The sequence below is a fragment of the Equus asinus genome, chromosome 22 (genome assembly GCF_041296235.1).
Source record: "Equus asinus isolate D_3611 breed Donkey chromosome 22, EquAss-T2T_v2, whole genome shotgun sequence".
NCBI classification, from domain to species: domain Eukaryota; kingdom Metazoa; phylum Chordata; class Mammalia; order Perissodactyla; family Equidae; genus Equus; species Equus asinus.
Window position 1 is genome coordinate 52,490,924 of NC_091811.1, and position 23,293 is coordinate 52,514,216.

General features: G+C 43.9%; 2 protein-coding genes and 1 long non-coding RNA gene across 25 annotated transcripts in view; 2 read left to right on the forward strand and 1 right to left on the reverse strand.

The window, feature by feature from the left end:
• The window catches only part of DIP2B (disco interacting protein 2 homolog B), a 208,434-nt gene extending 196,839 nt beyond the window's left edge, over positions 1-11,595 (forward strand). For all 9 annotated transcript variants that reach the window (XM_070494879.1, XM_070494881.1, XM_070494880.1 and 6 more), the window contains 4 exons: positions 1,851-1,925; positions 3,391-3,568; positions 5,555-5,678; positions 7,493-11,595. In XM_070494879.1, the coding sequence (XP_070350980.1) occupies positions 1,851-1,925; positions 3,391-3,568; positions 5,555-5,678; positions 7,493-7,745 (630 nt within the window). In that variant the 3' untranslated portion in view covers positions 7,746-11,595. The remainder of the gene's footprint in view (positions 1-1,850; positions 1,926-3,390; positions 3,569-5,554; positions 5,679-7,492) is intronic.
• Positions 184-22,621, reverse strand: LOC123279848 (uncharacterized). Of its 2 annotated transcripts, none has more exons than XR_011497098.1 (5): positions 22,446-22,621; positions 10,396-10,611; positions 6,801-7,659; positions 1,917-2,080; positions 184-1,263 (listed from the first exon to the last, which is right to left on the reverse strand). It is a non-coding gene; the product is annotated as an uncharacterized lncRNA (long non-coding RNA). The 2 variants fall into 2 exon arrangements; XR_011497097.1 differs by having other exon boundaries at positions 3,219-7,659.
• The window catches only part of ATF1 (activating transcription factor 1), a 46,242-nt gene continuing 44,526 nt past the window's right edge, over positions 21,578-23,293 (forward strand). For 3 of the 14 annotated variants that reach the window (XM_044755948.2, XM_070494894.1, XM_044755952.2), the window contains exon 1: positions 21,578-21,903. Coding sequence is in view for 4 of the 14 variants with exons in the window: in XM_070494889.1 (XP_070350990.1) it covers positions 22,450-22,536 (87 nt within the window). In the remaining 10 variants the exon portion in view is untranslated. Of the gene's footprint in view, positions 21,904-22,078; positions 22,270-22,378; positions 22,537-23,293 lie in introns of those variants that run through there. The other 11 variants (XM_070494889.1, XM_070494895.1, XM_070494896.1 and 8 more) reach the window with 10 other exon arrangements.

Below are 23,293 nucleotides of genomic sequence, written 5' to 3' on the forward strand. Positions count from 1 at the left end.
ATTTGTTCTGTTAACCATTGGGAAGGTGGTCTTTGGGGAGAAGCGGTTCATTTTAAAGAAAACTGAAGCAATATAATGTATTAGCACCCAGGGCAAGACTTAATTGAAATCTGGAGATAATTCAACAGTTTCAACTTAGCCAGTATTTTCAAATTCATATAGGTACATAGACAAGAAGAATACTAGATTTGAACTTTCTTAATTTCCATAAATTTTTTTAAAAACCCAGCTGATGTGTTAGTCTTATTTGACAAAGCAGCAAATTCAACGTTTGTTATATTCAAGGGGGAGAGATGAACGACACTTAAAAAGAGCCAATTCTATCTGTATGAATGATACAAGGAGAAAAATAGGGTGTCAGATAGGGGGATGTGGTTTAAGATCAGGGAAGACATACACGTATTTAAAGCTGAAACAGAAAATGCAGAAGAGAGTAAGATACTCGAGAGTAATTGTCTATGGGGATAAGATTTCTTAGATTAGGATGAGGCTTGAAAGTGTTGAAGGAGAGATTTAGTTATTGTCTTAGTCCGTTCAGGCCCTGTAACAGAATACTGTAGGCTGGGTGCTTATAAACAACAGAAACATCTCTCACAGTTCTGGAGGCTGGGAAGTCCCAGATCAAGGTGCCAGGAGATTCTGGTGAGGGATTTCTGGTTCACAGATGGCTTATCGCTGTGTCCTGTCATGGCCGAAGGGCAAGGAAAATCTCCGGGCCTCTTTCATGAGGGCATTAACCCCATTCATGAGGCTCCGCCCTCATCACCTAGCCACCTTCCAAAGGCCTCACCTCCTAATAGTGTCACACTGGGGATTAGGTTTCAACAACTGAATTTGGGGGGGACACAATGTTCAGTCTGTAGCAGTTTTGAACAATTTACTAAGGGTGATAGAACGTCAGCTAAGCTATCAAGGTTCTCATCGTTTTGAAGAGATGATGATGATGCCTCAGCATCCCTTCCAGTCATTCTGAAAAGCACAGGAGAAAACTGGGAAGGACAGGAGGGATCCTGCCTAACATGGCCAGTAGCAGATCAGCTCCCTGGGGAGCTAACTCCAGTTTCACTCTTCGAAGTGGAATTCAGTTGATCTTCTTATCATCTTGTCAGAGCTTATCTGCCTCAGCTAGCGGCTGGGCCCCTCGGGAGGTTTGCTGCAGTGCGTGGCCCAGACAGTGGGAAGGGTCTTTTCTCTTCCTTCGTTCAGGTTTCATATGCATGAGCCCAGGTAATCATTGTGAGGCTTCTCAAGTAACTGCATGCTCTAGAAACCCAAGATAAAATGGGAGGTTTAAGGGACAGAATACAGGTAACCAGAGACCCTGAGCCATTTTCTCAGCCAGCACCTGTTTCTTGCTTTTCCCTCTTGAGGGAGCTCGCAGGCATGTGATGGCCTTCCGTTCTCCTGAGAGCTGCCTCCATCCTCTTACTCTTCAAGCCCCTCTCACTCCTGCACTGGCCCTAGACTGGAGCCAGGTCTCAGGCCATCCCTCCCTGCTGCCCGTTCTGCCTTAAGCGGCTTTACTGCCGTCACTGCAGTGAGTGAGACAGATCATGCAGAAAGGCCGTTACGTGGTTAAGTTCTTCTGCAGGTTCTTACTGTCATGGTTCTGGTCTGCACTTTCTCATCCCTTTGAGGAGGTGCTAGCCTGGTTGGTTCCCTGGTGTATTTTTGAGGATGAATCTTAGACTTCTGGTCTTCACTGAGGACCGTCCAGAGGGTGCCACTCCTTAGCTCCTGCCCTGCGTGCACTCGCCCACCTCACGGGGGAGGGGGAACAGGTCAGTGCATTTCCTAGAGGTCGTTAGATTCATTGAACCCAGTCTTTGTGCTTTCCCTTTGATTCTTAGATCCTGCCTGGAGTGAAAGTGGTTATTGTTAATCCCGAGACCAAAGGACCCGTGGGAGACTCTCACCTTGGAGAGGTAGGTACCGTTTTCACCTTTGCTCTGAAGAGTCAGCAGTGGAAGACTGTGGGGCTCACACTCACGACGTCAGTGAAACCGTGGCTTTGGCTCTTCCCTCATGGTGAATTTTCATCCTCCAAAAGAGTTTTAGTCTGTCTCCGTAAGGCTCGAGACTGAAATGGGCAGAAGGGGCAGATGAGACCAGGCTCACGAGGCGATTTAGGCATCCAAACTAGAACTAGTCCGATGGCCCACTGACGCTCCCTGAGCTGGAAAGGAACAAGGGCCAGTCCCACCTGTTGCGCCTGTTGAGGGCTGGCACTGAAAGAGCCACAAATCAAAGAGTTTTTAAATTCATGCAAATTTTATATTCTATTCCAAAATGTATCCATTTTTGTATTAGTATAAATATATTTTGAGAGACTTAGCTTTTCTTCCCCCAGATCTTTAAGAGACACTGATGTTTCATCCCGTAGCTTGTGGGGAGGCGTGTTGTAGGTGCAGGGGCCAGCTGATCTGGGCTCTGCTGGGTACCAGCTTCTCGATATTGGGCAAGTTACTTAACCTCTCCGGGCCTCGGTTTCCTCATCCATAATAATAATTGCAGCTACCTCGCCCTCCCAGTAGAACTGTATGACAGTTGACGGTATTGGTACCTGTATCTGTAATGTACATAGAACAGTGCCTGTCACATGAGATCTCAATAAACACTAGTATGATTACCATTGTTTCAAATACCCTGTAGTGTTTTCCTGGGGGCTTTATACCTTAGTTTCAGAAGCACAGAAGTAACCCCCTGATGCATTTGTGGAACTCGGAAAGAGGCTGAGAAATGAGCCAGGGAGGCCATGTGGCGTGGTGGCTAGGAGCATGGCCTCTGCATCCACACAGGCTTGGGTATGAATCTCCTAGTTTCTGTATCTTAGGTGAGCTACTTAACTCCTTGGTGTTTTTTGTTTTTTGTTTTTTTGGTGAGGAAGTCTGGCCCTGAGCTAACGTCTGTTGCCAGTCTTCCTCTTTTTGCTTGAGGAAGATTGTCGCTGAGCTCACATCTGTGCCAGTCTTCCTCTATTTCCTATGTGGGATGCTGCCATGGCATGGCTTGATGAGTGGTGTGTAGGTCTGCTCCGGGGATCCAAACCCACGAAGCCTGGGCTGCTGAAGCAGAGTGCCTGAACTGAACCACTATGCCACTGGGCCGGCCCCAACTCCTTGTTTTTCATCTATAAAAAGGGAATAACAATAGTACAAACTATATTGTCATGTCATATATGTCAGGATTGATGGAGATAAGGTATATAAAGTACTTACCTCACTGTTCAGCAGACAGTAAACACTTGATAAATGTCAGCTGCCTTTACTGTTCAGTTGTGTTGTTAATATAAAAATGAGATTCAAAAACCATAATAATCAGTCCCAAGAGAATTGAATTGATACAGTCGTATGTTCCTGGTAAAATGTGGCCACTGCCCTTTTCTTGTAGATTTGGGTGAACAGTCCCCATACGGCCAGTGGCTATTACACCATCTACGATAGTGAGACTCTTCAAGCTGATCATTTCAACACTCGCCTCAGCTTTGGGGATGCTGCTCAGACGCTCTGGGCTCGGACAGGATACCTTGGTTTCGTCCGCCGGACTGAGCTCACAGCAGCCACTGGAGGTATTTTCCCCACCAGCTCTTCCCCCTTCGGTGGGGCAGGCACGTCCCACTTTGCGTTTCAGCCAGTAGGGCTCTCTGGCCTTCCTCAGCCTGCCCTTGGGTTGTGGAGTGTGTGTATTTAATTATTCCCTTGGACGACTCTTGAACCCAGACGTGAATTTATATTCATCCAGAGTAAGATTTTGCCCCAGGAAGAGAACCTAGGAAGTAAGCACCCAGGGCACCACGTCAGCATCCCTGACCTGTGGGTTAGCTGGCCGGGCAGTCATGGAGATGGCCTGATGATGAGTCAATGCCCCTGGCAGAACACAGACCCTCAGCCCCGGTGGGGCTGACGCCAGCCCCTGGACAAGCTCCTGTGACTGCTGTTTCATCCTTTGGCTCCTTTCCTCCCTGTGCACCATTCTGGGAGCAGGAGGAACAGCCCGAATCCCTGAGGGGGGAGTCAGTACAGAGGAGCAGTCTGGCTGAAGCGCTCCGTCCTTTCGGTGTCTCATGTCGGATCGAGACTGCTTCTTGGCAAGGCTCTGGTCATCCTCTGTCTATTTGACTGTCATGGCTTCACTGCTATCCGCTTTCAACCCTTCCTCTTGATGGCATGAATAGCCATTTAAAAATACCCAACACTAACTGTATCATGCACTTGAAGAATGGCTACGAATAACTCACTGGACTTCAAAGGCGTGAATGGGGCCAGGTCATTTCTCCTTAGCTCCTTGCATCTGTTCCGCACCATCCAGCATCCATAGTTTCTCCAGATTTCATGGGGAGGCAGGATAACATACTGGAGAAGGAGGAGGCGTCCCTCACCAGGTGTCCTGGTTTTGAAGCTTACCTCTGCCAATTGCTGTGTGACCTTGGGCAATCACTGAACCTCTCAGTTTTCTACCTGGAAAATGGGAGTGATGATGTTTCCTGCCTCGTGGCAACAATGTGAGATTAAATGACATGATGCATTTAGGTGCCTGGAATAGTGCCTGGCCCATAGAAAGCACTCACTCATTGTTAACTACTGTGTTTCTCTTGTCATTTTGTTATTACAATCTTTATGAACTCTTCTTGTATGATGGGACTCTGCTGGACCTCCTCATCCTTCTCTCTCCCACAGCTTCTACCACTTTATTTTGCTAAATTTTTCGGAAATTTACCTTTTCCTGAAAACAGTGCATTCAGTAGATCTAGCAAAATCATCTCTGTTCTTCATAATGCAGTATCTATATAGACATAAACCATGTCGCCTTGTATATGCATAAAATCTTTCCAAAAAAAGAACGAAATTTCTGCTGTGTCCTAGCCGGATTACAAGCCTGTGAATAACCAGGACTCATCTCCCCATATTCTATAATCCTACTCCTTGTATCTGGATCCCTTGAAGATGTCTAGAAACAGTGACACATGTTCATTTCTTCTCCGTCTCAAATCCTCCCTGCCCTCCCCTCCCCCAGCCTTCATCTGGCTAATTCCTGTTTATCCTTAAACACTCAGCCTGGCTTCAGCTTTCCCAGGAGCCCTCCCTGAACTCGGAGCTGAGCTGGGGGTGTCCTCCACTCTCCTCACACCTTGTGCACCCCCATCACCGGGCTCACTGAGTTAGGACGGAACGCCTGTTTGTGTGTGTGTTCCCCCCACTAGACAGTAAGTATCTTCAGAGCAGGAATCATGCTTTGTCGTCTTTGTCTCCTAACACTTGGCACAATTCCTGGCACAGAACAGTAATAATAATAATAGCTAATGTTTTAGCATCTACAGTGTACCAGGCATCACATTAACTCCCTTATGTGGGTTATCTCATTCAATCCTCACAGCAGCCATTTGTTATTATCCTGGAAGCAGGACTCAGAAACTTAAGTGGTTTGCCCGGTTACAGAGCTGGTGAGTGGTGGAGCCAGGCGACGAGGCAGGCAGCCTGAACCCTGGGCTCTCAGCCACCACTGTACTGCACTCAGTGTATCTGAGGAACCAGCTTTCTCTCTTCCCTTCTGTCAGAGCGTCACGATGCGTTGTATGTGGTGGGAGCCCTGGATGAAACGCTGGAACTGAGAGGACTGCGATACCACCCGATCGATATCGAGACCTCAGTGTCTCGGATCCACAGGAGCATAGCTGAATGGTAAGTGCCCCCTCACAGAACATGCTTCCCACCTCAGCTGTAGTGTCAGTTAAAACTGATCCAAGTAGTCAGCCGTCGGTACCAAATACCTCCTACACACAGAGAATGCCAAGGGGAGTAAGAAAGTAAACGAACTCATTCTTGCTTCGTGTGCCGTCTGCTGTGGCAGACGAGCCGTGGAGACACTGAGACCGGTGCTGAGGAACCACTGTGGAGCTGAGTCCTCACTAGTGATAGACTCTCACCCTTGGAAGGGAAGTACTGATCACCTGTATCTAGAAGTCGGTTTCGTGTGGTGGAAAGAACCATGACTTTAAGTCAGAACACCCAGCTTACAGGCCTACGTTGGCCGCTTCCCTCATCTGTAAAATGCTTCCTCTGCCACTTCCTGATTATTGGGAGGATCAAATGACAATGTGCTTGTCAACTGTTAGATGGTAAGCAGATGAAAAGGATCATTATCATCTCATCCGATTTCCCTCTCAGTGCAGGAATTCCCCTTACCTTATCCCTGACAAAGGATCATCCAACCTCACATTGACTTAAAATTCCTTAAAATTAAAACTCTGTTTTTCCTGTTGGCTTTCCTTCTGGATTCTTGACAATGCAGAATCCATCCAGTTTCTTTCCTACATATTTAAGTCAATGTGTCCTTCCTCATGCTAAACAGCCACAGTTCTCTTAATGGTTGCTCATGTTTTCCAGATGCTTCTTTGTCTAAAAATGTTCTTGCTTTGGTCAGAGTCTCTCCTCAGACCTGAACACCGCCCAGGGGTATGAGAATAATGCAGAATGCCATGGCTACCCTCTAATTTCAGACATTCGACTGGTGATGCAACCAAATATTGTGTACATTTTTCTTTAATGATCGGACTCTGTTTGTTAAAGCAGTTTAACACTGCATATCAGGTCATACCTTCTAACCCAGCACTCACTTTGTACCTTGTGGCACTTGTATGGCACAACAGCAGAGACACTTGTGTGGGGCACTAAGCTCAAATGAGGCCAGGCCAACTCCCTTCCTGATGGGTGTAAGAATATTATCTTAGTCAAAGGTCTTATGTTGCAAAGAACAGAAACTCTCTTCAACAAAAAGTAAAAAAGAGTTAATGGAAAGAATACCTGGTTATCACAGAAGTTCCTAAAAGTATCTAACTGTGGATCTCAAGAAAGGTAGAGGGGCCAGCTCAGTGGCCTAGTGGTTAAGTTTGTGCACTCCACTTCGGCAGCCTGGGGTCTGCAGGTTAGGATCTGGGGTGTAGACCTACACACCACTCATCAAGCCACGCTGTGGCAGTGTCCTACATAGAAAAAATAGAGGAAAATTGTCACAGATGTTAGCTCACTGACAGTCTTCCTCAAGCAAAAAGAAGAAGATTGGCAACAGATGTTAGCTCAGGGCCAATCTTCCTCACCAAAAAAAAAAGTAAAAACAAGGCCATCAGGAACCACTATCGTCTCACTCTCTAGAGCCACGTGGGCATCCACTTCATCTTTTCTCTCCTCCCTGAAGAGCCATTCTTTGTGCTTCCCTGGACACCTGGCTAGCCCAGAACTTTTCAAGTCCACACGTCCTCAGTTCAAGTGACCAGCTAATAACTTTCAATCACACTTCCAAATTCTCAAGAGATTTTGGCTGGTTCAGCTGTAATCAGAGGGGAGTGGTTCTATGTCACAGATGTGACTGCTAGCCTTCTGGTTGAATCCAGCAAAGAAGGCAGTTCTCAGGGAATTGGGGTTCAGTCTTGGGCAGACACTGTAAAAGATGACTGGTAAATGTAATGACATATAACTGAATGTCTTTCAAATTTCAGTGCCGTGTTCACGTGGACCAACTTGCTTGTGGTGGTTGTGGAGCTGTGTGGCTCTGAACAGGAAGCCCTCGATCTGGTTCCTTTAGTCACAAATGTGGTCCTGGAAGAGCATTACCTCATCGTTGGCGTTGTAGTTGTGGTGGACCCGGGCGTCATCCCCATCAACTCTAGAGGAGAGAAGCAGAGGATGCACCTCCGTGACAGCTTCCTAGCTGACCAGTTAGACCCCATCTACGTGGCTTATAACATGTAACCAGCCTTGTGGGGATCACAGGGGCCACCCTGAGAAACCGCAAGGACCAAAGACCCGTGATGAGGAGCAAGCTTTCAAATGATGGGAAATAAGCTGAGATGGCTACATTATATATTTCATCTCATCCTGTGGGATTCTACAATCACACGACACACAGGAAAGGGGAATTCTGTGGTGGCAAATGAAAAAAATGTTAACCGTCTGTTAGTCATGAGCTTTGACATAGCGTGAGCAGCACGTTACTAAAGCAATTACATGCATGTTACATTTTTTTCATCTGTTTATATACTTGTATTTTTATCTAATGCTGTTTTAGAATTTTGTAAGGGAGTTTAATGAATTCACATAAAGGGGGTGGTCTGAGTTACACAGTTCCCCGCTCTGTACTGTATTTTGCCATTTTACCATAGCTAGACATTCTGCGGGTTTTGTTAACATGGAACTACTCACCTTACTTTCAGTCGACCCATAAGCAAGTCAGATAACCCACTGAATATGAAAATTACTTTATATATATAATTCTTGACTGTAAAACATTTTGACCAGTGTTTTAAACATGTAAATAAGAATACACATAATTCAGCTAAAAATTTGAATTGGCTTGTATAGTTATAACCACCAAAGTAGAAACAGTTCTACTTTGAGAGAATTTCAATATTCTCTTAATGCAGTATAACTGAATAGGTAACTAAAAAGTGCAAATTGTTTGCAGGTTTCGCTGCACATTTTCTGTCTCTGTTGGCTGGTGTATTTTATAAACTAAAGCTGCCTATGTTTGTTTTTAAAGCTTGCATTCCCGGAATCAGCTTAAGCTTTTAAGAATTCAGCGTGTTTCTACAAGCTGAAAAATCTCAGTTTAAAAATCAAAGTGTTATGAAAAAGCTAAGATTCATTAGATCCCACCCTATTCTAAAGAACCACAATAACTCACTCTGGCCCCCAGTGTTGAAACTGTCTTTCAAATTGAGAGTGACTACGTAAGAATTTAGAATTTCCTCTTTTTCCAGGTCCACTGTAAACTCTGTCTACAGTTTATACATATAAGCTTCTCTTTTCTGAAAACTGAAGAGTGTCCTCTGTTCTTCCAATTGATGCAGGGATTTTAAGAAAAAGAATGACAGGCTGGGAAGGCAGTGGGATCAACAGTCACATGAAAGCATAAGGCCACATAACTACACATCTCAAAACTGACCAGATTGGGTTGCCAAAATAGCCACGCTTATGCTGAAATAGGGGAAGTATGATGTATGCAAGAAACTCTTTTGAAATAACTGTGGTGCCCAGGCCAAGTGGACTGAGCCTGGGACTGAGTTTGGCCTCCGGCTTGGTTTCCTTTCTTTGGTCTGATACTTCATGTATTTGAATATAGTTGAATTTTATTATTTTTTTCTTACAGAAATATTTTTAAAAATTAAAAAAAACTCAAAGTGAACAGAGTTAACTTGTTAAATCAGAATGGTTCTCTTTGACCCACTCTGGTCTATTGTGTAAATATTTATTTAGGCTATTTTAATAATACATATTATTTACCCCACTGTAACATCATGTAAACTAAAATATGTTTTTAAACAATTTCTAAGACTTGTAATTACCCTGAAAATAAGGTTTATAATGCAAAGACCAGACCCTTTGCCATGGCAGCCCTCTCGGGGGCTGCCCTTACACTGTCTGTGACCCAAAGCCACTTTATCCCTTTTACATAATCCTCTTTTCCCCCCAACTCATTCTCCACAGAGGGCGGACCTCAAGACATTTTCCAGTTCCAGATCTCTTTTCAACATTTTGGATGAAATTAATTTACACGTGATGGGAGAGGTTCTAGGAAGTGCAGAAAAAGCACACTGCCGGGGGGCAAGAAATCCCAGTGACTAGCACCGGTTTGGTTTGCAGAGAAAACAGCCTGCTTATTTGAAAAGTAATTTTCTTAAAACACTTGTTAATGATTCACTAAACAAAGCAAGGGATCCTGAGGATTAAATAGTTCTATCTCCATAATCCACAAGTTCTAAAAAAAATATATAGGCAGTTTGTCCTATGAGTTGCTTTGATAATTCTTACTGCCCAAGTTAGAATGTCTGCTAGAAATAGAATGTGAGCCACATCTGTCATTTTAAATTTCTAGTAACCACATTTTAAAAAGTAAAAAGAAACAGGTGAAATTGACTTTAATATATTTAACCCAATATATCAAAAATACTATCATTTTGATATGGAATTAATATAAGAAACTATTAATGAGATATTTCACTTGTTTTTTTCATATTAAGTCTTTGAAATCCAGTGTGTATTAAGCACATCTCAATTCAGACTACCCATGTTTCGGGTTTTCAGTAGCCACATGTGGCTACTGGCTACAATATTGGACAGTGCCGATCTATGCTCATTCCTTCAGATAAGATGCTCCGTTAATCTCAGAGCGCGGCAGCTGCCAGTTACTTAGGGGCTGATCACCTAGCTTCCTAGTTCCTCAGGCTTCTGATTTATCTTTAGTTTTTGCTTTCTGCCTTGTGGCTGTTTATTGATCTTTTGCATATCCCCCAAAGCCAGAATATGCTAGTGGAGGAAAGAAAGCTGAGATGCACCTTTGGGGAACTTCATCAGTAACACTGGTAAAGTACCCCCTGGAAGAGGAAGAGAGTCCAGTCATTACCTTAGAGGTGTTTGCGGGTCATCTGCAGATTTAACACCTCATCTGTTGCAGACTTGGATAAGAAAACTTTCTCTTGATGACACAACTCTCTTGCTCTTTCCATGTTAGGTAGAACCTTTGTGGTAGAACTGACTCTTAAGGCAGTCACAGAAGGCCATTATTGATAAAATCAGCCTTGCCAATCCTCTGGAACACATTCTGTTTGGGTTTTTATGCCTGTGAAAGAGAAAACGAAATTAACAGCAAGTCTCCATTTGAGTTAAGAGAAATCTATTCATCTGAAAGTCTTTGAACCTCTTTCTGCCTCTCAGCAGAAGTAACTGAAGTAGATCAGGAAGGGGCTGCCTCAGGAAAATTCCTAGGCCCTAGGGATTCTATTCTTAGAGCTGCACAAATGCCATCTCCTGCATCAGTGAGACCCAGGCAGTGACCAGCATGCTAATGGGCATCAGTGAATCCGCAGTCTTTATTTACTTCCTGCCTCAAAGGGCCCTGGTCCCATGAGTACCAAGTCCTTTCCTCCTGAAGTTGTGCTGCCTCAGGCTGTTTAGGGACCATTGCCTGTCTATTGGTCGTGAGTGTGTCTCCTTAACTTTAGTCCTTGGGCAATGCTTGCTTATTGCTTCTGTTGAATCAACAAAGGGCCTGAGGCCTTAGGTTTTTTGTTAAGGTCTCTGCCCCAAGCATGGTGCTCAATATCTTGGCCAAATGAATTACTTTCCTTGAATTTCCAGGAATCTTTTAGACTAAAGCAATGAGGAGTTATCACCTCACCCTCAAACTCCAACATGATCTATGCCTTAGTGTTGTTTTTGTTGTCTGCTTTGATGTAAAAGCAAGCGTGTTTGGAGCCAGAAGCTGCAGTACTCCAAATACACAACAGGCCTTTCTTTCTCATTCATACAACATTTCTGGTTTAGGTATATGTAGATGGGCCATGTTATTTGTCCAGAGGAAGAGAGTGTAAAGATATAAGATTAATTTTTTAGTTTTAAATGCTGTTTGTTTACTTTCTGTCAAGATATTTACCAGTGTCAAATTCAAACGATAGTACTGTGTAATTATGTATAAAGGTTTTTTTTTATTTATTTGAAATTAGACTAGATATACATTTTTAAATTTAACATCTGGCTGGACAGTGTTCTATTAACTCATTGAATGTGTTTCCTTTGTCTTGTGTTAATAAATATTGATGCCTGATTGTGTTTAATGCTTCACACAATGGGAAAATTGACAAATTGGAATTGATAGATTTTAAATTTAACTTCAGATGGTAAGACCCAAAGGTAGCTCGAGTGGTCTAAGGAAAATGAACACAGAGATCCAAAGTTATAGCCATCAGTGCTATAAAAGGAGGCAAGATCAAGGAACAGTAGAGAGTCATTTTGAAAACTAAGAAGCCTTCTGTCAGGAAAAATTATAGCTTAGTATTCGTCCTACCTATGTGGCATTTGGTAGTTTTAAACTATTGATTGTAAATTTTAATTTTTTTCTAATCTGTCATTGGGTTGGATTTCCGCTTTTCTTAAAGTGATCATTTGCTTTTCCATTTCCTGGTTTCAAGAAGTTTGATGGGAGTTCATCAAATTGTGCATGTTCTCAGACACTGAAACTGGTCCTTAAATTATGGTCCAAGCTTTTTAGGCAGCTGAGAACATTTTCTCATTTGACACACATTTATCAAGCGTCTACCCACAGGCACCAGGCACTGTGGAACTGAAGCTAGAGAGTGAAAAATATCAAGTCACTGCCCTTAAGGAGATACAGGAAAACCAATACAGTAAGGGTTACAAGTAGAGGTGGACTATGAGATCAGGTAGGATAGGCCCCCAATCCAATGATGAGGGAGAATAGTGAGTAATATGTGCTGGAGAAGGTAACATCTGAACTGAGTGTTGAAGGATGAAACAGCTAGATAAAGACAATACACGGGAAGGCAGAGTTGCACATTCTGGGAACTGCAATTTGTTATTAGGCTGTAGAGTTTGAAGGGAGAAAAGTCAAAGATAGTTATGGAGGTTTGAGCGAAGGACAGATCAGTAAGGGCCTTGTGTATCATGCTAAGAATTTTGGACTTTTATCCAGAAGGCCAAAGGGAGCCAACGAGGGATGTATTGCAAGGGAATAACATGCTCAGATTTGCAACAGAGAGGATTATTCTGGTAATCATATAGAAAATGGATTGGTGTGGGTAGGGAGGTAAAACCCAAGGTGGGGAGACCAGTTGGGACTGCAGTGACAGAGCAAGAGCCCTGCAAATAAGGCAGTGACAGGATGGAGACGGAGGGCAGTGTGTGCAAACCTGGGAAATGGTAAGATTTCAACCGCTGAATATTCAGGGTAAGGAAGAAGGAATCCAGAATAACTCCTAGGTTTCTGACTTGGGGAGTTAGGTAGATGTGGGGCCATTTACCAATATAGGGAACAAAGGAGGAGGAATAGACTCGAGGAAGAAGATGCTGTGCTCCATTTTGGTCATGCTCTTTAAGGTCCTGTGGAACCCATAAGTGAAGAGGTCCAATGGGCAGCTGAATATTTAGGTGTCTGCCTCAGGAGAGCTCTGGCCAAGAGCTAGATATTTTGGAGGCATCCTTTTAAAAGTGGTAGTTGAAGCCGTGAAGTGGATGCTATTGCCAAGGAAGATCGTGTAGAGTAAGAAAAGGACCAATAATGAAGCCATGGGCAACAGCAGCATTTAAAGGCTCGGGGAGGAAGAATAGTCCACAAAAGAGAAGGAATGACTGGAGAGAAAAGGGCAAAGCCAAGAAAGAGCATGCGCATAGAAATTGCAGGAATAGTTTTAAAGAGGAGGAAGTGATCAACAATGCCAAAGGCTACGATGAAGCTTAGTAAAACAGGGACTGGCAAGCATCTGCTGTGTCTGGCAACTAGGCAGACACTGGTGACCTTGGTCAGAGTGGTTTCACTTGCAGCTGAGGAGGCAGAAGCCAGAAAACTGGCTCAGGAGAGGAGTGATGGGAAGTGTGACTGGACAGAGGATACTCTCCAGAAGCCCTATCTGCATAGGAAGGACAGAGATGGGAGGGTAGTTGAAAGAGGGACAGAGAATCAAGGGAGACTTTTAAAGGTGAAAGAAAAATATAACTCTGTCAGGGGAAAGAGCCAGTGGAGAGAGAAAGTTTCCAAATACAGCAATGAGTGATAATTGACAAAGTAAGGTCACTGAGGAAGCAGGAGGGGCAGGATCCAGAGAACAGGTGAGAGGATTAGCCTTTGAGAGAAGGAAGCACATTTTTTCAAATGAAACTGGGTAGAGGCAAGATCCTGATAGTAGCAAGTTGCTAGAGGCCTGATGATCTCATTCACTTCTTTGAACCTCCATTCTCAGTCTACAAAGATGAACACTCATTTCTGAGATAATTTCTATAAATAAATATGACAGAGCTGACAACATATAACACGAAATCTGCAAATAATGGGAACTCCTAAGAAGCAGATATAAGAGGGAAATTTACATTAAATGTATTTATTAAAAAAGACTAAAATTTGTTGTCCACTAAAAAAAGAAAAAAAGGACCCTCTAAGAAAGTAGAAGGAAATAATGAAAAGAAAAACAAATTAATAAATAGAAAATAAAGGAAATAGAAAAGGCTCAACAAAATCAGAAAAAAAAAATAACCTAATAGGAGGCCAGCCCCGAGGCCAAGTGGTTAAAGTTATGTGCGCTCCACTTTGATGGCCCCAGTTCATGGGTTTGGATCCCAGGTGTGGACCTACTCCACTCGGCAGCCATGCTATGGAGGTATCCTACATACAAAGTAGAGGAAGACTGGCACAGATATTAGCTCAGGCCTAACCTTCCTCAAGGAAGAAAAGAGGATTGGCAATGGATGTTAGCTCAGGGCGAATCTTCCTCACACACACACACCAGTAGGTAACACAACGGTATTTTTTTAATCTTAAGGGATTATTATAATTTTACAGTAAATTTAAATTTTAAATGAAATGGATAATTTTCTAGAAACTATGTAATTTGAAAATTCACTCAAGAAATAGAAAACCTGAATTTTACCAAACACACAGGAACAGATAATCCCCTTTTCATATAGAAAAGAAAGTGTCACCACTCATCTTACAAAGTTAGTAAAAAAATCACTCTGTAAAACAATATAATCCAGTCCAATGATAAAACTACTAGAAATGTGAAGAAACAGAAAAATATGACTCATATTCAAGGAAAAAGAAAATCAGTCAATAGATACCAGCCACAAGATCACTCCACTCAGATGTTGTGATTAGCAGTCAAGAGCTATATATCTACTGGGATTTAAAGGGAAACACACAATAGATAAACAGATGGGGAACATGGCAGAGAAACAAACTATAAAAAAGAATCAAATAGAAATTTCAGAGCTGAAAAGTACAATAATTGAAATGAAAAATTCAGGGACTTAATGAGCTTAATAGCAGATTGAAGATGGCATAGTAAAGAATACGTGAACTTGAAGATAAATCAATAGATTACCTAATCTGAAGAACAGACAGAAAAAAGAATGAAGAAAAAAATAATAAAGCCTGAGGGGCCAGCCCAGTGGTGTGGTAGTTAAGATCACACACTCCACTCTGGTGGCCCAGGGTTCACAGGTTCGGATCCCAGGTGCAGACCTATGTACCAATCATCAAGCCATGCTGTGGCGGCATCCCATATACAAAGTAGAGGAAGACTGGTACAGATGTTAGCTCAGGGCCAGGCTTCCTAAAAAAAAAAAAAAAAAAAAAAAAGCCTGAGAGTCCTGTGGGAAAATATCAAGTGGTCTAAGATATTAGCAATTGGAATTCCAGATGGAAGAGAGAGAGAATGAGATATAAAAGATACTTGAAGAAGAAATAATGGCAAAAGCTCCCAAATTTGGAAAGACATAAATTTACAGACTGAAGAAGCTCAAGAAACTCCAAGGAGTATAAATATAAAGAAAACCACCATTAGGGATAATCATGGGCAAACTGCTAAACTCCAATAAAGCAAAAGTCTTCAAAGAAGTCAGGGAAAAGTGACACATTACATATAGGAGAACAATGATACAAATGATAGCCAACTTCTCCTTAGAAATAATGGAAGCCAGAAGAACAAAGAATGATATAATGTGCAAGAAGAAGAAAACCGTCAACTCAGAATTCTATATCCAGTGAAACTATGCTACGAAAATGCAGGTGAATCCACAATCTGATAAAGACCATCTATGAAAAACTCACTGCTTACACCACACTTGTGAAAAACTGAATGCTTTCCCCCTAACATTGGGAACAAGGGGAGAAAGTCTGTTCTCATCGCTTGTATTCAACATTGAACTAGACGTTCTATCAAGGGCAATTATGCAAGAAAAAGAAACAAAAGGCATGCAGTCACAGATTAAATGACTTGTATATACAAAATCCTAAGGAATACACACACACAAACTATTAAATGAGTTTAGCAAGGTTGCAGAATACAAGATCAATATAAAAAATCTATTTTACTTCTATTTACTAGCAATGAACATTCCAAAAATGAAATTTAAAAACAAATGTTATTTAAAATAGCATCAAAATGAATAAAACACTTAATAAATTTAACCAAAGTGCAAACTTGTACACTGAAAACTACAAAATCATTGAAAGAAACTAAAGACCTAAATAAATGGAGTTATCCTCATGTTCATGGACTGTAAGATTGAATATTGTTAGGATGGCAATACTCCCAAATTGATCTACAGATTCAATGCCATTTCTATCAAAATCCCAGCCACTTATTTTGCAGAAATAGATAGGCTGATCCTAAAATTCATATGGAATTGCAGGGGACTGAGAATAGTCGAAACAATATTGAAAATGAAGAACGAAGTTGGAGTACTCACACTTCCAGTATTTCAAAACCTACTAGAAAGCTATAATAAGGACACTGTGGTACTGGCATAAGGATAGGCCTATCAATCAATGGAATAGAATTGAGAGTCCGGAAATAGGGGAAGCCTCTCAAACTGCGGCTAACCCAGCCAAGATAAATCAATAACAATATTAATATTGCATCTCAGTGGAGAATGGTGGAGATTAGTGCCACCCATAAGGGTGTCAGGATTCAGAGATGGCGGTCCTTGTTTAAGCTGTGTTTAATTCACCAGTCTGGTTGCTGCAGAAACTCATGGACCCTGGAGGATGGCAGTACACTATTGCAAGCTCTACCAAATAATAGCCCCAATTGTAACTATTGTACTGGATCTGATATCTTTGCTACATCAGATTAACATGGTCTCAGGTACATGGTATGTAGGCATTGATTTGACAAATGTGTCCTTTTCCATTCCAATCAAGAAAAAAAATCACAAGAAGAAAATTGTAACTACGTATAGTGATGGATGTTAACTAGGCTTACTGTGGTGATCATTTTGCAATATATACATATACCGAATCATTATGTTGTACATCAGAAACTAATATAATGTTATACGTCAATTATATCTCAATTTTTTTTAAAGTTTAAAAAAAAAGAAAATCAGAAGTAGTTCACATTCACACAGAAGGGACAAGAATATACGTTTATAGTTTTGCCCCAGAGTTATGTTACATGACATCACTCTGATCAGACAGACGGAACAAGAAGTGGTTAGTACACCGAAGGTCTTGGTAAGCCACACATAATCCAGGGGATGGGAAATAAACTCTGTGAAGATTCAGAAGTCTAGCGATCAGGGGCATGCTGACATGTCCCCTAAGACAGAAAAAGCAAATTACTGTATCTTGCATTCCCATTCTCAAAGAAAGAAGCACAATCCTTGGTAGGCTTCTTCAAGTTCTGGAGATAATGCATTACATGCCTAGTAATGCTACTGTGGACGATATACCAGGTGCAGCTTTGAGTAAGGTTTGGAGACATATGATCCGGCATATCCAATATATTGCAGAAAAGTAGCAGTGTGAAGTTTATAGCAAGACCCAGTGGGAGAATCACAATGCAAGCTATTGAAATTCTGGAGTAAGAACATGCCAGCTGTAGCAGAGAACTGTATGCCTTATGAAAAACAGCTGCTAGTGTGCTACTGGGCCATGGTGAAGATGGAGAACTTGACCAGGGGACACCAAGTGACTATGCATTTGGAACTGTCCATCATTGGCTGGATTCTGCCAGACACATCAAGTCATAAAGTCAGATGAGCCCAGCACCAATCCATCATAAGATGGAAATGTTACACCTGGGATGAAGCATAAGTGGGATCAGAGGACACACGCAATCTGCATGAGCAGGCAACCAAGAACCCCATGGTACCCACTACAGCTGCACCAGCATTCTTCACTTAGCTCATACCTATGGCCACAATGGAACATAGGGCGAGGTGTCGGAGGGTCCTGCTGAGGCAGGTGGAAAAAGCCCAAGTTTCATTTATGGGTGGTTTATGGGTGGGTATGGCTATTCTCAGAGGTGACTTTGAAAGGGAGTTGCAAGGGAAATCTTCCCAATGGGCAGATATTAAAGTGATCGCCCATTTTGTGTGGAAGAAGTGGCTCAAAGTGAGAATATGCACTCATGGGCAGTGGCAAATGGCTTGGCCAGTTGGTCAGTGTCTTGAAGGGAAAAAGACTGGAAGATTGGATACAACAATGTCTGGAGTAGAGGTATATGGATGGATATAGGGGAAGGAGGACAAAGTATGAAGATCTTTGCTTCACATGTCAATGCCCACTAAAAAGCATCCATCATGGGAGAGACACTGAACATCCAAATAGACAAAATGACTTGGCTGGTTGATGTCAGCCAGCTATTGACCAGCTCAAAACTGACACAATGAGCACATGAATAGAGTAGCCAGAGTGGCAGAGATGGAGGCTAAGCAAGGGCCCAATAGCATGGACTCCCACCTACCAAGGCTGATGTAGCTACTGCTATCTCTGAATCTTCAACTAAACATTGGCAGAGACCAACACTGAGCTCCCAATGTGGCATTATTTCTCCAGGAGACTAACTGGCCACTTGATAGTAAGTTGACAACATTGGGGTTCTTCCTCCTGGAAGGGCCAGTGATTTGTTGTCATGTGAACAGACTTACGTCCTCTGGGTAAGGATTTGACTCTCCTGCCCTCAAAGCCTCACTCAACCTCACTCCGCCTCACTCCCTCGGGACTTACAAAGGTGCGTGATACTTGCAGGCTGCTCTGACCAGGCAGGTTCCTCCAGTAAAGTGGATTTCAATTCCAAGCTGTCTTGCCACAACTCTGTAATCACAATCTTGAAGGTAAATAATTTGTTTGCTTATACAATCCAACGAACACAATAACCAGGACTTGTCCATTATAGTTTTACTAGTGGAACCAGCTAGAGGCCACTATAACATACAAGGCAGAAAATGATAGCTTAGACCTAAGATGGTAGTGGTGGGGTACAGAGAAGGGGAAGAGGTCACAAGGAAATTATTTCTCCTGTATGCTGGTGTATTACTTAGGCTTCTAGAAATGACAGCAATCAAAATAAGCTAGTTTAAATGGAAAAGTGCTATTCATTACAAGGACACAGGGTGATTCATGGGACCTAAGGGCTGTGGCAGGCAGCTGTGTCTCAGGCAGCTTTGGGAACCCGGGCCTAGAAAGCCCCTGGGTTGCTCTCTCAACTCATGTGCATTATCTGCAGATGGAAGAGACTCATTACAAAGCTCCTAAGCTTTAGGTCCATTTACCTAGAGAAAGACTAATTTTTGTCCAAAGACAAATCTCCACAGGGGAGACTCTGATAGCCCAGCGTGGATCAAGTGCCCATTGTTGCTAAGATATGGATGACTGTGAGAAGTTCCCATAAAAAGGAGAGGTGGATGGACAGCCCTGCAGTTGTCCACTACTCCAAGGGCCTCACAGACTAGTTCTATGCATTCATCTCTGGCATAGCTAACATGAGGCAACAAACAATTTCAGAGCTAAGTTATTTGGGAGAACTCTGTTTCAGGAGTGTTAGCTGAAACTGTTGGGTTGCAGTTCACACAACCCCTGCAGGCATTTAGGACCTATCCCTGGTTAAGTTTTCCTGTGTGTTTAGACTTGAGTATTAAAAAAGGACAAAACAAACAAAAAGAAACAAAAACAAGCCTACATTTTAGACCACAAAACCTACATCTATTAGCTTTAAATAATTTCTGCCTTTCGAGAAATGGGCTGGTCCAGACCCTGTTTCACGGTTCTCAAGTCCTTCACTCCAGCTCAGTCCTTCTGTTAACCCAGGAGGCTTCTCAGGAAATGTGGCCACTTAATGGTTTTTAGCGCAAATTCCAGTAGCTACATTACAGTATCTTCCAAATTAATATCCAACATTTACTTAGCGCTTACTCTGCCAGGCATGGCTCTAACTTTACCCGTATTAAACTCATTCAATCTACAAAACTCTATGGGATAGGTAGTATCATTAAGCACATTTCATTATAACGTCTCTCTCACATAGCGAGAAAATGGTGCACCAGAAGAGCCAAAGAGGTGCCATCCCTGGCTTGACCAGTTTGTTTTAAAACAATTACATTTGGCTGTTGAAAGATAGGTTTGTTTCACTTTATTCCCTCACTTCTAAAGTCAAGACACGTCCATTTGGTTTATAGGACTCTTACTATTTAGATAGAACTGTGTACATCATAACCAAGATGTTTTCTTCTTTACCTACAGTTATTCCTCAGGTTCAGAACAGTGGTAAGTACAGCTCGTGACACCTCCGTGAGAAACAAACAAGGATGGTGGAAATACTGTGACTGGCAGTGTAGCACAGCATAATATTTGACTTAGACTTAAAATGCTTTACAGGTGTTTGAGGAGCTTAACAGGGAGCAGCCCATTCACATTTTGAAACTTTCAGTAAAATTGTTTCTTTTGAAGGTAACACTTTTCAGTCCCCCCAATCCTTCTTTTACTGAAGAAACCACCAAATGCAAAAGAACAATAAATTTACAACCTGCTTCCAGCCATTAACATTCTAAATTCTAGAATGACTGACGCTGGACCTTGTTAATCAAGAAAAGCTGATATCCAAGAACCTCTTCTCCACTCCTTACCTTTATAGGGCACTTTGCTTTCCTATGATATTTACCAGTTTGATTCTTTAAATAATGCTGGGACACGGGCTGAGTATTATCCTTTCCCAGATTTTGATAATGAGAAGACAAGCTTAGAGAGGTTGGGGTAATTTGCCTGATGAAAAATCTAAAACAGGGGCAGTCACTTGTTTTAACTTGAGTCTACAATGTTTGCTGAGTAAATGACAATGGCTAAACCTTAGTGAGCTCTTAAGAGTAACTCAGAGTTAACTCTTGAGCTTTAAATCACATTATCTGGCCCTAAAGGTGAAAACTTTCAGGAAGGGCTCTATCCACTAAACCAGTTTCCTACATTGGAGATCTCAAACTGGTGAAATATCAGAAAAATTCCGGGAACTTTTTATTTTGTCAAGAGCATATTAACAGGTTTATCATTTATCATCTGTTTATTATCACTATAAAGCCATAAGACAACATTTTGCAAGGAAATGGAAAATTTCATCCTAATGAGAAAATTCGTACTAATGCATAATCCCTTCTCCAGAAAGGCAGGCACACATTGAAAAATATTTGTGAGTTTCGGCAATGTACTAAAATGACAGAGTAACATTTTACTTTACGACACTCCATTGTCTTTAGCTTTTTCTAAATCGTTTAACAGTTGGGGTAAATCTGTATTCGGCGTGACACACGGAGTGGTGCTCAAAACACCGGACCGGCACCTTGTGTTTTCCTGAATAAGTCTTTGTAGAAAATCCTTTCCCATGGGATAAGGGATACAACTCTTAACGCAACTGCACGGGATCAGAAAGAGTCTGGGTGAACCAAGAGAAGCTGAGGACAAGCCTCCGTCCTTCAAGTCACTCCTTTAACACGCAGCGGACAGGTGAGACGGGGGTCAAGGCCAGGGACGACAGCGCTGGGCCTGACCACCCAGAGCGAGTGGGAGCTGAGAGGAGAGGCGTCACTAACGGAGGGAAACAGCCCCAATTCGAGCGGCCTCGCGACCCCCCGAGCTGGTGACGGCCTCCGAAGACGTGTGGGAGGCGCCGGGGCAGAGCTCCCGAAAAGAAAAGGAACCGCAGGCCACTTTCACCTCCAACTCTCGCCACAGCAACACCTTCAGCAGACAGCCCTCAGTTCCGCAGAAGCCGGCGCAAGATGGCGGCGCGTCACGTGCGCAACGCGGTGACGTCGGACGGCGGCCCGCACGGAGGGACCGCCTCCACCTCAGCCCCCATGCTCACTGACTCAGTTTTGCCCCCCTTCCCTCCCCCGCCCCCGGCCTGGTGTAGATCATGCCGCTAGTGGCGGCCCTGACTGCCGAGGAAACGGCAGCCTAGGACAGTTGGCTGTTGAGTGACACAGATTCTCCCCGCCCCGCCTGACCCCTGAGAAAGAGGCACGTCCCCCGCCGCGTGTGGGGGTGGGGAAGTGGGTAGTGAATTCGGATCCACCTGGGAGGGGGGAGTGGAAGTTCCCGCCCCGGACAGCGGCTAGGCGGCAGCCACAGGTAAGCGGGAGGCGGGGGTGGGGACGTGCCCCCGTATCCCCTGACAGGGGGCGGGCGCGGGGGCGCGGCGCCGGCGGGGACGCCGAGCCGGGTCGCGCGCCGGGTGGGGGTCGCGCGCGGGCGGCGGCGGCGGCGGGGGGGGGAGGGGCGCGGCGGGCGCGCGGGGGGAGGGGGAGGGGCTGCCCGCTGCCCCGGCTGCGCGCGCTTCCGGTTCTCGCGCCGCGGCCCCGCGGTGTCCCTTCAGTCGTCGTCTCCTCCCCCCTCCCGCCCCGCAATCAGATTAAAACCGGAGCCCTCCGGCCGCGGGCTGGTTTTCGCCTCTGAAGCCGCCCCTCCGCGGCCCAAGGCGAGCGCCCTCCGTCGAAGGTCTCGGGGTTAGGGCGGGAAGCCGCGGGGAGGGCGGCGTGGCCTTGGCCTCCGCGCCTAGTCCGCCGAGCGGGGCCCGAGACCAGCTCTCTCCCCAGGGAGCCCACCGAGCGCACCGGGCGTCCTGGGGTGCCAGGCCCGGGCCGCCTCGCCGGGGAGGGCGGAACGGCCCTTACCCCCATGGCGCTTACAGTCGAGACAGACGGCAAACGAGTCGCACAGACACACGAAGCGGTTGTGGGGAGGTGCAGCCGAGGAGCGAGGAAGGCGAGTGGGGAATGGCCGCAGCCCGTCTGTCTGTCTCTGGACACACGGTCCAACCGAGGACACTTTCCCTTTGCTTTTCTCCCGTGTCGTAAAACTAAGCATGGCCTTTCACAGCGGCAGCTAGGCCGTGAAGCTCGCGGCTCAATCAACTTAAAATTATTGTAGATGCCAAATGGTGGCTGGTCGTTGGTGAACTTTTGAGGAGCAATGGGCTAAGGGTAGTCGTTGAGAGCGTTTACGCTTCTGAGGCTTTTTCAGCATAGATCTGGCAAGCATCTTTGTCGACTGGCCTCGTTTGTGATAAGAGTTTGTACACTATGTTTGTTTATGTTTGCAAAATGCATTTTGAGAATTTTGTTACCAACAGAAATAAGCAGTTTTACTAAAATGCTGTGTTTCCTATAGACTTTAGAATGTGCAGTTAGACTGTTGTCCTGAAGTTGAATGTGTTAGCTCTGTTACTGGGAGCTGTTTGAGGTTCTGTTTGGTCTGTGATAGGTCTGCTGCATCACCAGTAGATGGCAGCCCCTTCTAAAAATGCTTTTTTTTCCACAGGTCATCCCGTGTATTTGTAATGAATTTCCAGCTCTAAAGTAGGGTGTTTTCTTGTGCTTGAATTGCCCTGTTTCTAAAACTGGGTTGAAGTAATTCTCTAAAGATATTTCTTTAACCGTTATTTCTATCAGTTTTAAGTAGGTAAACCCAATAAATACATTGATTTATCCCGCAATAATAAATGTGCAAGGTCTTAGTGCTG